Genomic DNA, 17,917 nt, shown 5'->3' on the forward strand with positions numbered 1-17,917 from the left:
AAGGGAGGGGTATAATGGCATAGGGCAGAGAAGGGAGGGGTATAATGGCACAGGGCAGAGAAGGGAGGGGGTATAATGGCACAGGGCAGAGAAGGGAAGGGGTATAATGGCACAGGGCAGAGAAGGAAAGGGAAGGGGTATAATGGCACAGGGCAGAGAAGGGAGGGGTATAATGGCACAGGACAGAGAAGGGAAGGGAAGGGGTATAATGGCACAGGGCAGAGAAGGAAGGGGTATAATGGCACAGGGCAGAGAAGGAAAGGGAAGGGGTATAATGGCACAGGGCATAGAAGGGAGGGGTATAATGGCACAGGGCAGAGAAGGGAAGGGAAGGGGTATAATGGCACAGGGCAGAGAAGTGAGGGGTATAAGAACAGAAGAGGTATAACAGCATAGACCAGAGAAAGGGTGGGGTGTATGATATGGGGCAATAGATTACATGGGAATAGTGAATATAAATGCACCTTTATCTTATATGAAACATAGATCTCTCTCTCCATGTTCTAGGTTATCTCTGCTCCCTCCCATCGAGGAACTGAAATGTATTCTAGAAAAGATCACTGAGTTCCATGGAAGGTTTATGGCGGAATATTCCTAAGAGGCAGAACACCTGGAGATCCGCCATAAAGATCCTCTCAGCACAGTCCTCACCCATGAACCACTACACCCTCTGAGTACTCCCTCCAAGGTCATCCTCCAAGCATACCCTCCAAGTACACCTTCTAACTATAGTACTCCCTCCGAGTACTCCCTCCAACTACAGTACTCCCTCCAACTACAGTACTCCCTCCAAGGTCATCCTCCAACTATAGTACTCCCTCCAACTACAGCACTCCGAGTACTCCCTCTGACAACACCCTCAATAGACAACCTATGATTACTCCCACTGACTATACCCTTCAAGTTCTCTGACTACACCCGCTAACTTCACCCTCCAAGTACTCCCTCTTACTACACCCTGTGAGTACTCCCTCTGACTACACCCTATGAGTACTCCCTCTGACTACACCCTATGAGTACTCCCTCTGACTACGCCCTGCGAGTACAGTACTCCTTTTGACTATACCCTCCAAGTTCTCTGACTACACCCGCTAATATCACCCTCCAAGTACTGTGAGTACTCCCTCTGACTACACCCTGTGAGTACTCCCTCTGACTACGCAATGTGAGTACTCCCTCTGACTACGCCCTGCGAGTACTCCCTCTGACTACGCCCTGCGAGTACTCCCTCTGGCTACGCCCTGCGAGTACTTCCTCTGACTATGCCCTGTGAGTACTCCCTGTGAGTACTCCCTCTGACTACGCTCTGTGAGTACTCCCTCTGAGTACGCCCTCTGACTACGCCCTGTGAGTACTCCCTCTGAGTACTCCCCCTGACTACGCCCTGTGAGTACACCCTCTGACTACACCCTGTGAGTACTCCCTCTGACTACACCCTGGTAATACTCCCTCTGACTACACCCTGTGAGTACTCCCTCTGACTACAGCCTGTGAGTACTCCCTCTGACTACGCCCAGTGAGTACTCCCTCTGACTACACCCTGTGAGTACTCCCTCTGACTACACCCTGTGAGTACTCCCTCTGACTACACCCTGTGAGTACTCCCTCTGACTACGCCCAGTGAGTACTCCCTCTGACTACACCCTGTGAGTACTCCCTCTGACTACGCCCTGTGAGTACTCCCTCTGACTACACCCTGTGAGTACTCCCTCTGACTACGCCCTGTGATTACTCCCTCTGACTACGCCCTGTGAGCACTCCCTCGGATATTTCCCTGGAAATCACCACACACAGTATAGACTCTTCTTAGTCTCAGGTGTCCTGCATTTCCAATGATCGCTTCAGAGTTCTGAGATGAGTCCCTGGACAAGTCCCCATTTATCAGTCCTGCACAATAAAATGTATGTCTGCTTGTTTCTTGCAATTATTACTCTACAACTTGTTTCTTTATGTTTACAGGACAATGGAGCTGATTGAATTGTTTTGGGCATCTAAAAATCCCGTCTAAACGTTTTTTAAAGGGGCAATCGCTTACAAGGCAAAACCATGTGTTCTGAGTTATTTCCCCTTTAAAAAAAGTTAGAGATTGTCCAGCATCCCACATCTGCGGCAATCTCAGGGCGTCATTACATCCCGCCCTTTATCTGCAAGTTGCAAACCCATGTATGAACTGCGCAACACCTTTCTTCAGAAGCATTGTACAGTTCATACTCAGTCCATCATACATGCTCCAGCACCCGCTCCCTGGCCCTCATTCCGAGTTGTTCGCTCGCTAGCTGCTTTTAGCAGCATTGCACACGCTAGGCCGCCGCCCTCTGGGAGTGTATCTTAGCTTAGCAGAAGTGCGAATGAAAGATTAGCAGAATTGTTACTAAATATTTCCCTGCAGTTTCTGAGTAGCTCCAGACCTACTCCTTCCTTGCGATCAGTTCAGTTAGTTTAGTTCCTGCTTTGACGTCACACACACGCCCTGCGTTTCTCCAGCTACTCCCCCGTTTCTCCAGCCACGCCTGCGTTTTTACCTGACACGCCTGCGTTTTTTAGCAATCTCCCAGAAAACGGTCAGTTACCACCCAGAAACGCCCCTTTCCTGTCAATCACTCACCGATCAGCAGAGCGACGGATAAGAGTCGCTTGGCCTTGTGTAAAACTGCAGTTTTTTGTGAAAGAACGTCGCGCGTGCGCACTGCGGCCCGTACGCATGCACAGAAATGCCGACTTTTAGCCTGATTGCTGCGCTGCTAACAACGGCAGCTAGCGATCAACGCAGAATGATCCCCTCTGTTAGACAATTAGACTGCCAGGCGTATATTTCCTTAAGTGCAGGTTTATAGAATTGAATGTGTTGCCTATAGCAACCAATTAGATTCTAGCTATTATGTATCAGTGAGTAATGGGTACACCTGTGCTCCTGCTGGGTTACCTGGGAAATGTGTCAGTGAGTAATGAGTACACCTGTGCTCCTGCTGGGTGACCTGGGAAATGTGTCAGTGAATAATGAGTGCACCTGGTCACCTGCTGGGTGACCTGGGAAATGTGTCAGTGAGTAATGAGGACACCTGTGCCAGTGATGGGTGACCTGGGAAATGTGTCAGTGAGTAATGAGTACACCTGTGCACCTGCTGGGTGACCTGGGAAATGTGTCAGTGAATAATGAGTACACCTGTGCTCCTGCTGGATGACCTGAGAAATGTGTCAGTGAATAATGAGTACACCTGTGCATCTGCTGGATGACCTGAGACATGTGTCAGGGAGTAATGAGTACACCTGTGCACCTTTTGGGTGACCTGGGAAATGTGTCAGTGAGTAATGAGTACACTTGCACTCCTGCTGGATGACCTGGAAAATATGTGCTGTTGCAGGGGCAAACACAGGATTTTCAGGGGGGGTTTCCACACATAGCATGCACACAAACATAGCATACACATACACAGCATACGCACAAACACACACACAGCATACATACAGACATAGCATACACAAACAGCATATACACACAAACACACAGCATACACAAACACACACATAGCATATACACACATAGCATACATACACTCAGCATATATATACACACACAGCATACACACAAACACACACATAGCATTCACACAACATTGATAATGCTGATTTATCCTTAGGAATGAAAGCTATACCTTAAACACACCTTAAATACACTTTACCATGGAGCCGCTGCGGCCGCTATACTTAATACACACTCTACGTACTTTGTCCGCTATTAGCGTACAAAGTCTCGTACTGTGTACGGACTTTGCGTACAAACGCTGGCTGTACAAAGTACTCGGAGCGCGTACACACCCAGAGATACACTTTAACCCTTATACAGCAATGCAATGATAATACACTTTAAACCTTGGCAGAGCAATGAAGACACAACACCAGATTGTAATTAAACCGCTGGGTTCCGAAACCACAGCGTATTATTGCTGAAAGGGGGTTACAATACAAATAATAAAATACAAATATAAGAGTAAATGGCTACATTCAATGGTACATACGTGAGTGAATTCGCTTGCGCTCCCCGGTCCGGTCCTCCGTTATCTGATAGATAACGTTGTGAGTCTTGTGTCTGACCAGGCCTGCAGCATGCTCTCATTATACACTTCTTCCAAAAAGCAATACAATAGATACTGTAATCTCTTTGTCCATTGGATACAGGGATGCACATTTACAGTACAGGAGAGGTCATAGGTCAGTTTGAATAGGTGGGCGATGTCTGATCCAACTGCTCATGTGGTGGTCTCCTCTGGATTCCCGCTGCATACATAATGTACAGTAAATACAGTTTATATCTATATTCTGCTCCTGCACATAACTATCCGCAGGAACATGCGATCTTCCTCAAACCAACACCGGAATGTTACCCTTAAAATATACTTCAGCTGGATACCAAACACCACCTTATAACCTTGTTCTGTCCCCTCATATTCTGTAAAGGTGAATCCCGTTGTTATGTTACCATTTAAACTGCTGTTACTTTCTGATGTGGTACAGGGGGACTATGTGTACATTGTGCACTATTTGGATTAAATATGTAATGTGTTTTAATAGCCTTCCATGCATCCACAAACTCTACCGTAAATACCCATACCACGCGCTAATGCGCAGGACCGCGGGAGCGACCATACGCAAATTGCGAATATGTGCATGCACGACAGAACAAGTACACGCGCAGAGGCCATCTGTGTGTAGTTTGTACGTGATGTGTGTACTGCAATATTTTTCGACTTTGACAGTCCACCCTTTGGCCGTCACCAATTACTGCCACTATCTAATCACTAAACAGAAAAATATCTACACAATATCTACAGAAGTTTGGATGGTCGGGGGAGAGTTGTAGGTAGGAAATGTATGACCTAGTGGGATAGTAAAAAGCATGTATGTATGAATCCATGTCTGAGGGGCATGTATCATCGTGCCGTATATGTTCTAAATAAGCTTCGAGGTATTGCGAAGTATACATTCAATCTTTCTCATCCCATATTAAGGGTCTGTAAATGGGCCAACAAACACTACCGAGCTCTTTTTGGCTTCTTGTTCCAACAAATGGGGTGCACATTTAGTTGATGATACATGGAGGGGGAAACATAAGTGAGTGCTAGTATATGTGGATATCACCTGTCGACTATGTGTGCTATTAACTGGAGGTTGCAGAGATGAAGATAAGACACATATCTAAAATACATTCATATAAACATTTGGGTAGGGCAGATGTCTTTTCCGGATGGATGTATCTGGGCAGAGGGGGAAACAAAAGAAAAACGGGTGAAAGAAACAGGCCATGAAATTAATTTGCAATCCTTATCATAACACTGTCTCTATGGATGGGTCATAAATCAAGTCTGCTGCTATAACAGCGCCCTCGCTCCTTAGACTCATCAAATTTGTGCCGTGCTTGCGCCGCATCAGAATTCGAACACACCTAAATATCAAACCAATAATTATGATGACTCCCAGGATACAAAGGAGAAACTTCCCCACACTCATAATGACATTCTGAGCCCACTCTCCTAAACCTGAGAACCAATTTTGTGGGTTCAACCATGAGACCCAGCCGGTCAGTTCATTACCCACAGTCGCCAAGGTAAGGTTGTGTTTCCTCCTGAACTCCCACTTCAACTGCAAGATATCGTCCATCTTTTGATCAATAATCTCCGTTGGATCATCAGTGCTGTTCGTAATATACGTACAGCACTTCACCCCATATTGAGTTGCCAGAGTAACACAGTACCCACCTGTCACGGCTGTGATATAATTTAGGACCATCCTGTGCTGAATCAGTTCCTTCTTGTAAGCTTGTAACTCCCTTCCCGTATACCTGAAGGTGTCGTCATACATCTCAGTGATATTATATATCAAGTTCGCTAGCGCATGGATATACCTATAATTTATAATTCCTCTGGCAGTACGGGTGATGTCTAATGCGAGAAGGAATTGAATCCCGGTGGATTCGTGGATCAAATCAGAGGCTGCGTGCTCTATCCTATCTATGAGGTGTCTCTTGACGATGTGTTCATAGTGAGTATGAGTATAAGGAGCCTGAGCACTGCGGTGAACGTCTTTCATCTTATCATAGGTTATGGTCATGACCTCTGGCAGTACTCTCCCAATATAACACAATCCCTCTGAGCTCGGGGCAAGCCACTTGTACGCCTTCCTCCCACATATGAAATAGGCATCATCTGGGAGAACATAGGGGACAAAATATAACATCACCATATTACAAACTTTCCAAGTAAAGAAACCAATCCCTAGCTCTCCCATCTGCTCAGTACAAGTATCGGGCTAGATGATATGAGCACAATACCCTGGCGATACTTTTCCAACCCACATGGTCTTGCTTCCACGAGTATAGCTATACCAAAAATACCTCCCACTGTTGGCTATTTGGCGTACAAGTTCAGAGTCTATGGGTATCCTATCAGCTCTGTGTGAAAAGGTCATTGTCTGGTTATTCCACGTCACTTCCCAATTTCCCAGTTTTCGGTAATTGGAAATATTAAAACATAATAAGGATCTGTCTACATGATACTGGTGGAGCTTCAAACTAGAGGGCCTAGAAATATTGAATTTCTTGTCCACCAGTCTCCCACCCCGTAATTCGAGTACCTCATCTATTGCTAAAGGGTATGGTACTAATCCTGACTTGCTCTGACCTTGAGGTACCTGTGAGCACACTCAACATTCTGTCTGGTTTAAGACCTTACCCACTAGTGAGTGGTAATCACTCAACGGATGACGGTCCATGTCGATATTAAGGTTGGACTGAAATCTCTGGATGCACCCATCCTCAACTATATTCTCACAGTTCCTACAAATACAATATTCATCAGACAATAACCTCTCACAGTGCCTCCGAGCTCCTTGACTACCAGAGCGCTTACTGATGCCAGCCTTTACCAAAATGATGTGCTGATCCTGAGATCCTACAAATTCGTACTTGCCATCAGAACCTATTCCAGATCCCTGCTCGACCTCTCTGGGACCCTCACCAAAACACACTGTCCTTATCAAAACCAGAATTACTAACAGAACCCGAAACGCAGTCTCTTGTGATCGATCCATTTCGTTAGGGGAAAGGAGGAAAATAAGGAGAAAAGAAAGGAAAAATGCAGGGGGAGGTGAAAAAAAGAAAGTGGTACGACAACCATTCTAGCTCTTGTTACTCTCTGTGCTCAGATGCCTTTCAACAGTCCTGCCTCGAAACTTTCCCGGAACAGACACTCCAGTGATACGAGATTCTCTACACTATGCTCTTTGTCACGAGTTCTCTCCGGGTCAGCGACCTTCTTGCAGTGGGACGAGTGGATCCACGTCTCTCTTTCGGCGACTTTTAATGCTGTTGTGCTGGTTAACAAGACTTGATATGGTCCTTCCCACCTGTCTATGAGGCAACCTGAGCGTAAGAAATTTCAAATCATCACATAATCCCCAGGTTCAATGTCATGACAATTACTGTTCGGCAGGTCAGGAATCACCAGCTTTAAATTTCTTTGTTGATTTCTCAGCTGCTGGCTCATCCCAACCAAATATTTCACAGTCACTTCATTATTACATTTCAAATCATCCTGGGGGTCTATCATTACATGAGGTTGTGGACCAAAAAGAATTTCAAAGGGTGATAGGTTAAGGGGAGACCTGGGAGTGGTTCTGATGCTGTACAACACTAGTGGCAAAGCTTCTGTCCACGACAATCCAGTTTCAACCATTAATTTGCTCAGCTTGTTCTTAATAGTGCTATTCACTCTCTCCACCTTTGCACTCGCCTGTGGATGGTACGGAGTATGCAGCTTGCTATTAATTCCCATCAGTTTGCACATGACCTGAAAGACTTCACCTTTAAAATGGGTACCCCTATCACTTTCAATTATTCTAGGGATACCATATCTACACACAAATTCCTGCACAATTTTCTTTGCAGTGAACGTAGCGGTATTTGTGGCAGCAGGGAACGCTTCTACCCAATTTGAAAATACGTCAATACAAACTAACACATATTTTAAATTCCTACAGGGTGGTTACTGTATGAAATCGATTTGTATTACCTGAAAAGTACCGTCTGTCGGAGGGATATGGGATGGCTCTGTTGGTATTGACTTTCCAATATTCTTCCTCAAGCAAGTAAAACATGTCATTGCTCTCTTACCTGCATGAGAAGAGAATCCTGGCGCACACCAGTAGGCTCTCACCATCTTACACATACCCTCTTTGCCAAGATGAGTCAGACCGTGTGCCGCCTCAGCTAAGCTTGGAAGATATGCTCTGGGGGCTACTGGCTAACCTTGTCCACCTGTCTACAGTCCCGAGGATTCCTGGCCATATCCCTTTGACCTCCAGACTGCCTTTTCCTGTAAAGAACACAAATTTTGCATTTCAATTAATTGTTGTGTGTTGATCGTGTTAAGTGTCATCAGTGATGTGATGTTCGTTTGTATGGGGGTGCTGGCTGCTGATTTAGCAGCTTCGTCTGCCCGGCTGTTACCAAGTGAAATTGGGTATTGGTTGTAGGTATGTGCTTTGCACTTGATAACAGCTACTCTGTCTGGTTCCTGTATCGCTGTTAGAAGTCTTTTTATGTGGGACGCATGCCCTACAGGTGTGCCAGCTGCCGTCATGAAATTTCTGTGGCGCCATAGGGCCCCGAAATCATGCACCACTCCAAAGGCATACCTAGAATCTGTGTATATATTAGCTGACTTACCCTTGGCCAACTCACACGCTCTGGTTAGGGCGACCAGCTCAGCAACTTGTGCTGAGTGCGGTGGGCCCAGGGGTTCAGCTTCTATGATACCTCTGTCGTCTACAACTGCATATCTAGTACACAGGTCTTCTGAGTCCGTTTGTCTGTGGCAACTACCGTCAGTGTAGAAGGTAAAGTCTACCCCTTCCAGTGGGTTGTCACTGATGTCAGGTCTTGCAGTGAAAGTCTGATTCAGGTATTCCACACAATCATGCGTATCAGTGTTTGCACTAAATCCTCCTTCACCATCATTCTCATCCTCCACCCTTTGTGCCTGTCCAGGCACACCTGGCAAGTAAGTTGCAGGGTTTAGTGAGCTGCATCTCTTAATGGTGATGTTAACAGGGGCCATCAGTAATAATTCCCACTTTGTAAACCGCGCAGATTAGACATGTCTGGTTTGGGCTGAGTTTAGCAAGGCTGATACTGCATGAGGTGTATGGATGGTCAGGTTGTGTCCTAACACTACGTCCTCGCTTTTACTTACTAGCAAAGCTATCGCTGCAACACTTCGCAAGCATGTGGGGAGAGACCGCGCTACGGTGTCCAACTGTGCACTGTAGTAAGCTACCGGCCTTCTGGCATCACCATGTCTCTGGTTTAAAACTCCTGCTGCGCACCCTGCACTTTCTGTACCGTATAATTCAAAGGGCTTCCCATAATCTGGCATACCTAATGCAGGTGCCTGTGATAGGCACTGTTTGAGTCTCTCAAAGGCCAGTTCGGACTCATCTGTGTGTGAGACCCGTTCTGGTTTGTTTGAAGAGACCATTTCTTGCAAAGGTAAAGCTAGTACGGAGAACCCTGGGATCCAGTTTCGGCAGTACCCGCACATTCCAAGGAAAGTGCGGATCTGTTGCTGCGTTTGTGGCAGAGTCATGTCGCGAATCGCCTGTATTCTATCAGCAGTGAGGTGTCTAAGTCCTTGAGTCAAGCAATGTCCCAAATATTTTATACTGGTCTGGCACAACTGCAATTTATCCTTTGAAACCTTGTGTCCCGCTTGGGAAAGATGAAACAGAAGCTGTGTCGTGTCTTTCAAGGACGATTCGAGTGAGTCAGAACACAACAATAAGTCATTGATATACTGTATTAGAAGGTACTTATTGTTGGGTTATCTGCGCACTGAGATCTTAGTGTGTAGACGAGCTGCTGACACTTGTAGGCGACCAGACTACCAATTGCAGAAATATTTAAATCGTAGTGTAGCGCTCAGTCCTAGCTACTAGTTTTGTTTGTCTAGGTAAAGATAATGTTGTCTGTGGGTACCCTTGGGTTGTTTATAACCAAATATACGTGATATGGTGATTACTCTTATATGGTGTATGGTTTCACAGATAAATCCTAGTATGTTTCTCAATAACTGTCCATAAACAGTTGGTTAATAATAGAAATGATGAGTTTTATTAGTTGCTAATATAAGGTTAGGTATATGGAAAAATGATAAGTAGAAGAGTTGTTTGGTCACAAAACTCTTAGGGCTGAAACACACTACACGGCTTTTGCCGGCCGGGAAAAAGCCGGACGGCTTTTTCCCGTGCCGGCATTGTAGTTAACAGTGTGAGGGCTAGGGTGCCTTCACACTGCACGGCCCCCGGCCCGGCTGCCGGGTTGCAGCCGGGTCTCACCACTGGAAGGTCCGGCGGCCGGGCGGCCGTCGGGCCGTCTTTGGAGCCAGTAAACCGTGTGTGTGAAGGGGAGCTTTCACACACAACGGTTTTTACTGTAGCCGTGTTTGATGCTGCGCATGCGCACAGCATCACACACGGCTAAAAGCCGTCCTGTGTGACAGACACTGCCGGTTTCTCCCGGATGGCAAAAAGCCGGACAAAGTTTGTCCGGCTTTTTGCCATCCGGGAAAAACCGGAGTGTGTGTTACAGCCCTAAGTCTCTAAGTTCATTAGGTATGTGCTGCAGCCTGCGGCGTCCCGCACAGCTGCTGACAGTCTTTTGGTGAAGTTCAGATTCTGTGTCAAATCCGGGGAAAAAGTCTATATAAACAAAATGCAGTCTTGTGTTGTCTTCACGGAGGTAGTGTTTAGGGTTAACCGGAATAAAGTAAGGTTGCTCCGGACTTGGTCTTTTTCTCTAGTCTCAGCTTCCCATGGTGTGCCCTGGTACAGACACGCCTGGGAGCTCGAGGGTTCAAGAGGCTGACCTGTCTAGGGTGAGGGGGAAACTCGGTCAGCGCTCTACGGAGCAGCTTCACGAGTGACACCCGCCGCATACGGAGACTCACCTTCTATTCTCTCTTGTTTCCCCGCCGCACTCCGTCACTGGCTTCTTCTCCTTGTCTTCCGTCTGTTGCTAGGCAGCGTAGTTGGCTTCCGGGTTCCCCGATCACGTGACCGGGTCTCTGCTTCGTAGTTAGCGCTTAGTTCAGTCTTGTGTGTTTTAGTTTTAGATTTGCAGTGTTAAAGCTCCAACGCGTTTCAGCCTCTAGGGCCTTCCTCTGGGAGTAGTGGATGCTTGGAATGGTATTGTGCAGGTTTTTATAGGAACATCTTGTGACCTCATAGGTCATGTGGTTAGGATTCCTGCTCGTCATTGGTCTCCATGTTCCTGACCAATGTGGTGATGTCACTGTTGCAGAAATTGCTTTCTGTAGGTTTCATGTGCAGGTTAACCTTGTCTGGTAGTGGCATTTGTACAAAAGAAAGTATTAAATTGATTATATGCGAGTATTCATTTTAAACACTAATAGGAAAGGTTTCTATTGTATGAATGGTTGATTAGTTGGTGTGTGTGACATGAGGGTTGGATTCTATGTTTAGAATCTGGATCAGAGTTATTTTGATACATGTATATGTATAAAGGTATAGTAGATACATATACCTGTATACAAGCATAGGTAAGTAGTTGTTTTACACTGGAGTGCAGTGCAAAACAGGGTTCCTATTTGTAAGGTTCTTTATGGACACAAGGTCCATACTTGTAAGGTTCATTATGGACACAAAGATGCGCTTTGCTCCCCAGTTTTACATTAAGTTTTCTTTATTTTTTACTTTTTGCATATTAGTGATTTGACTTCATTGTCACGATTTAGTCCCATTGTGGCTAGTGTCTTTAGTTCGTACATCCATCTTAATTCTATGGTATTGATCTTTGTATTATAGTCTCCTCCCCTCCAGTTAGGGTGTACCTCCTGAATCCCTATGAATTTGAGTGATAGGGGGTCGCTGTTGTGGTGGTCCTTAAAATGTTTTGATAGGTTATGTTCTTCTAACCCCTTCTTGATGTTCCGAATGTGTTCACTTATTCTTGTTTTCAAGGGGCGTGTGGTGCGTCCTACGTATTGTTTGGGGCATCCACACTCTAGTAAGTAGACGACACCTTTACTGTTGCAGGTTATTCTCTCTTTGATGTTATAGGTTCTGTGTGTATTGGTAGAACTAAAATGGGTCACTGGTTTCGTGCTGTATATTCTTCTATTTTTGCATCCTATGCATGTACCACAGTAATAAAACCCTGATTTGGGTTTGGAGTTATTAATGTGGGATTGGGTCATTTTGCTTGGTTTTATGTAGCTGTGTACCAGTTTCTGCTTCAAATCGGGTGCTTTTCTGAATATGACTTTTGGTTTAGTGTCTAGTATGTCGTTCAGGACTTCATCTTCCATCAGAAGAGGCCAATGTTATTTGAGGATATGTTGTAATGATCTGGCTTGTTGTGTGTAATTTGTGATAAATAGAACCTCATCTGAGTATTCCCTGTCTTTCTTATTTTTGTACTGAAGTAGCTGACTTCTGTCTGTCTCCCCCACTAAGTTGTATGCCTCTTCTAAAAGTTCCTCTTTGTAATGCTTTTCTTTAAACTCTGTCATCATTTCTCTCCCTTGAGTCACATAGTCTGTTTTCTTTGAGCAGTTTCTCCTTAGTCTTGTGAATTGTCCCTTTGGAATGGATTTTAACCAGTTGGGGTGGTGTCCGCTAGTGGATAGAATGTAGCTGTTTACATCCACACTCTTCCTAAAGGTTTTTGTGTGTAGTTTATCATTATCTGCAAAGATGTTTAGGTCAAGAAAATTGACGTTGTTCTTGCTATAGGTGGTTGTGAAGTGTAGGTTGTTTTCATTCTGGTTCATGTACCAAATAAATTCAATTAGTGTTTCCTCCTCTCCCCGCCATATGAAAAAGATGTCATCTATGTATCGTGTCCAGAGCACGAGACTCGTCCCCAGCTGTGGTCTCCCCCACACATGATGGTCCTCCCACCAACTCATAAAGAGATTGGCGTAGCTGGGGGCGAATCTCGTGCCCATTGCGGTACCCTTGGTCTGGAGATAGAATTCATCATCAAACCATACGTAGTTATGTTTAAGTATGAAATATATACTGTCAATAATGAACTGTCTCTGTATGTCTGTAAGACTACCATCTTTTTCTAGGTGGTATTTAATGCTAGAGATCCCTTGATCGTGATCTATCACTGTGTACAGTGATGTCACATCTGATGTTACAAGCCACATTTCTTCGTTCCACTCTATTCCTTGGATTTTGTTTAGTATATGTGTTGTGTCTCGTAAGTAGGATTTTTGTTTCTGTACATAAGGTTGTAGGTTTGTGTCAAGGTACTCTGATAAGTGTGATGTTAGTGAGCCAATCCCAGATATGATGGGTCTTCCCGGTGGGTTCTGTGGGTCTTTGTGTAATTTTGGCAGGTAATAAAATACTGGAATGATGGGGTGGTGGGTTTGTATGTATTGGTGTTCAAGTTGATTAAGAATACCAGTAGTTGCTCCTTTTTGTAAATGATGGTCTAGTTTTTTCTGGAATGCAGTGGTTGGGTCTCTGCCAAGTTTCTGGTATGTGTTTGTGTCGTCTACAATGCGGTGTGCTTCTTTGATGTAGTTGGATTTGTTAAGAATGACTATACCTCCCCCTTTGTCTGCTGGTTTTATGATCAGTGAATGATTGTCCTGCAATTCCTGTAGTGCTATCTTTTCTTGTTTAGATAGATTGCTAGTGGGATTGTTTGTGTTGAGTTTCTCTATGTCTCGTTCCACCATTCTGATAAAAGCATCTATTTGTGTTCCTTTTAGATGACTGGGGTAGAATGTAGATGGTGGTTTTAGTTTGCTGTGTCTGAAGTTGTCTGTATCTTCACAAATTGTTGTCTGTATTCTTAACAAATCCAACTACATCAAAGAAGCACACCGCATTCTAGACGACACAAACACATACCAGAAACTTGGCAGAAACTTCCCGTTATACACGTCACTCCCAGTACCATTCCCGTTATACACGTCACTCCCAGTACCACTCCCGTTATACACGTCACACCCAGTACCACTCCCGTTATACACGTCACTCCCAGTACCACTCTCGTTATACACGTCACTCCCAGTACCACTCCCGTTATACACGTCACTCCCAGTACCACTTCCGTTATACACGTCACTCCCAGTACCACTCCCGTTATACACGTCACTCCCAGAACCCCTCCCGTTATACACGTAACTCCCAGTACCACTCCCGTTATACACGTCACTCCCAGTACCCCTCCCGTATTACACGTCACTCCCAGTACCACTCCCGTTATACACATCACTCCCACTACCACTCCAGTTATACACGTCACTCCCAGTACCACTCCCGTTATACACGTCACTCCCAGTACCACTCCCGTTATACACGTCACTCCCAGTACCCCTCCCGTTATACACGTCACTACCAGTACCACTTCCGTTATACACGTCACTCCCAGTACCACTCCCGTTATACACGTCACTCCCAGTATCACTCCCGTTATACACGTCACTCCCAGTACCTCTCCCATTATACACGTCACTCCCAGTACCACTCCAGTTATACACGTCACTCCCAGTACCACTCCCGTTATACACGTCACTCCCAGTACCACTCCAGTTATACACGTCACTCCCAGTACCACTCCAGTTATACACGCCACTCCCAGTACCACTCCCGTTATACACGTCACTCCCAGTGCCACTCCCGTTATACACGTCACTCCCAGTACCACTCCCGTTATAAACGTCACTCCCAGTACCACTCCTGTTATACACGTCACTCCCAGTACCACTCCTGTTATACACGTCACTCCCAGTACCACTCCCGTTATACACGTCACTCCCAGTACCACTCCCGTTATACACGTCACTCCCAGTACAGCTCCCTTTATACACGTCACTCCCACTACAACTCCCGTTATACACGTCACTCCCAGTACCACTCCCGTTATACACGTCACTCCCAGTACCACTACCATTATATACGTCACTCCCAGTACCACTCCCGTTATACACGTCACTCCCAGTACCACTACCATTATATACGTCACTCCCAGTACCACTCCCGTTATACACGTCACTCCCAGTACCACTCCCGTTATACACGTCACTCCCAGTACCACTCCCGTTATACACGTCACTCCCAGTACCACTCCCGTTATACACGTCACTCCCAGCACCACTCCCGTTATACACGTCACTCCCAGTACCACTCCCGTTATACACGTCACTCCCAGCACCACTCCCGTTATACACGTCACTCCCAGTACCACTCCCGTTATACACGTCACTCCCACTACCACTCAAGTTATACACGTCACTCCCAGTACCACTCCCGTTATACACGTCACTCCCAGCACCACTCCCGTTATACACGTCACTCCCAGTACCACTCCCGTTATACACGTCACTCCCACTACCACTCAAGTTATACACGTCACTCCCAGTACCACTCCCGTTATACACGTCACTCCCAGCACCACTCCCGTTATACACGTCACTCCCAGTACCACTCCCGTTATACACGTCACTCCCACTACCACTCAAGTTATACACGTCACTCCCACTACCACTCAAGTTATACACGTCACTACCAGTACCACTCCCGTTATACACGTCACTCCCAGTACCACTCCCGTTATACACATCACTCCCACTACCACTCAAGTTATACACGTCACTCCCAGTACCACTCCCGTTATACACGTCACTCCCAGTACCCCTCCCGTTATACACGTCACTCCCAGTACCACTCCCGTTATACACGTCACTCCCAGTACCACTCCCGTTATACACGTCACTCCCACTACCACTCAAGTTATACACGTCACTCCCAGTACCACTCCCGTTATACACGTCACTCCCAGCACCACTCCCGTTATACACGTCACTCCCAGTACCACTCCCGTTATACACGTCACTCCCACTACCACTCCCGTTATACACGTCACTCCCAGTACCACTCCCGTTATAAACGTCACTCCCACTACCACTCCCGTTATACACGTCACTCCCAGTACCACTCCCGTTATACACGTCACTCCCAGTGCCACTCCTGTTATACACGTCACTCCCAGTACCCCTCCCGTTATACACGTCACTCCCAGTGCCACTCCCGTTATACACGTCACTCCCACTACCACTCCCGTTATACACGTCACTCCCAGTACCACTCCCGTTATACACGTCACTCCCAGTACCACTACCATTATACACGTCACTCCCAGTACCACTCCCGTTATACACGTCACTCCCAGTACCACTCCCGTCATACACGTCACTCCCACTACCACTCCCGTTATACACGTCACTCCCAGTACCACTCCCGTCATACACGTCACTCCCACTACCACTCCCGTTATACACGTCACTACCAGTACCCCTCCCGTTATACACGTCACTCCCAGCACCACTCCCGTTATACACGTCACTCCCAGTACCACTCCCGTTATACACGTCACTCCCAGCACCACTCCCGTTATACACGTCACTCCCAGTACCACTCCCGTTATACACGTCACTCCCACTACCACTCAAGTTATACACGTCACTCCCAGTACCACTCCCGTTATACACGTCACTCCCAGCACCACTCCCGTTATACACGTCACTCCCAGCACCACTCCCGTTATACACGTCACTCCCAGTACCACTCCCGTTATACACGTCACTCCCAGTACCACTCCCGTTATACACGTCACTCCCAGCACCACTCCCGTTATACACGTCACTCCCACTACCACTCAAGTTATACACGTCACTCCCAGTACCACTCCCGTTATACACGTCACTCCCAGTGCCACTCCCGTTATACACGTCACTCCCAGTACCACTCCCGTTATACACGTCACTCCCAGTACCACTCCCGTTATACATGTTACTCCCACTACAACTCCCGTTATACACGTCACTCCCAGTGCCACTCCCGTTATACACGTCACTCCCTGTACCACTCCCGTTATACACGTTACTCCCACTACAACTCCCGTTATACACGTCACTCCCAGTGCCACTCCTGTTATACACGTCACTCCCAGTACCACTCCCGTCATACACGTCACTCCCACTACCACTCCCGTTATACACGTCACTCCCAGTACCACTCCCGTTATACACGTCACTCCCAGCACCACTCCCGTTATACACGTCACTCCCAGTACCACTCCCGTTATACACGTCACTCCCAGCACCACTCCCGTTATACACGTCACTCCCAGTACCACTCCCGTTATACACGTCACTCCCACTACCACTCAAGTTATACACGTCACTCCCAGTACCACTCCCGTTATACACGTCACTCCCAGCACCACTCCCGTTATACACGTCACTCCCAGTACCACTCCCGTTATACACGTCACTCCCACTACCACTCAAGTTATACACGTCACTACCAGTACCACTCCCGTTATACACGTCACTCCCAGCACCACTCCCGTTATACACGTCACTCCCACTACCACTCAAGTTATACACGTCACTCCCACTACCACTCAAGTTATACACGTCACTCCCAGTACCACTCCCGTTATACACGTCACTCCCAGTACCCCTCCCGTTATACACGTCACTCCCAGTACCCCTCCCGTTATACACGTCACTCCCAGCACCACTCCTGTTATACACGTCACTCCCAGTACCACTCCCGTTATACACGTCACTCCCAGTACCACTCCCGTTATACACGTCACTCCCAGTAACACTCCCGTTATACACGTCACTCCCAGTACCACTCCCGTTATACACGTCACTCCCAGTACCACTCCCGTTATAAACGTCACTCCCACTACCACTCCCGTTATACACGTCACTCCCAGTACCACTCCCGTTATACACGTCACTCCCAGTACCACTCCCGTTATAAACGTCACTCCCACTACCACTCCCGTTATACACGTCACTCCCAGTAC

General features: G+C 46.7%; 1 protein-coding gene across 1 annotated transcript in view; it reads left to right on the forward strand.

The window, feature by feature from the left end:
• The window catches only part of LOC134927087 (alanine aminotransferase 2-like), a 259,669-nt gene extending 257,762 nt beyond the window's left edge, over positions 1-1,907 (forward strand). Inside the window, exon 11 of the mRNA XM_063921093.1 lies at positions 508-1,907. Within this exon, the coding sequence (XP_063777163.1) occupies positions 508-598 (91 nt within the window). The 3' untranslated portion in view covers positions 599-1,907. The remainder of the gene's footprint in view (positions 1-507) is intronic.
• The last annotated feature ends 16,010 nt before the right edge of the window (positions 1,908-17,917 follow it).

The sequence above is a fragment of the Pseudophryne corroboree genome, chromosome 5 (genome assembly GCF_028390025.1).
Source record: "Pseudophryne corroboree isolate aPseCor3 chromosome 5, aPseCor3.hap2, whole genome shotgun sequence".
NCBI classification, from domain to species: Eukaryota; Metazoa; Chordata; class Amphibia; order Anura; family Myobatrachidae; genus Pseudophryne; species Pseudophryne corroboree.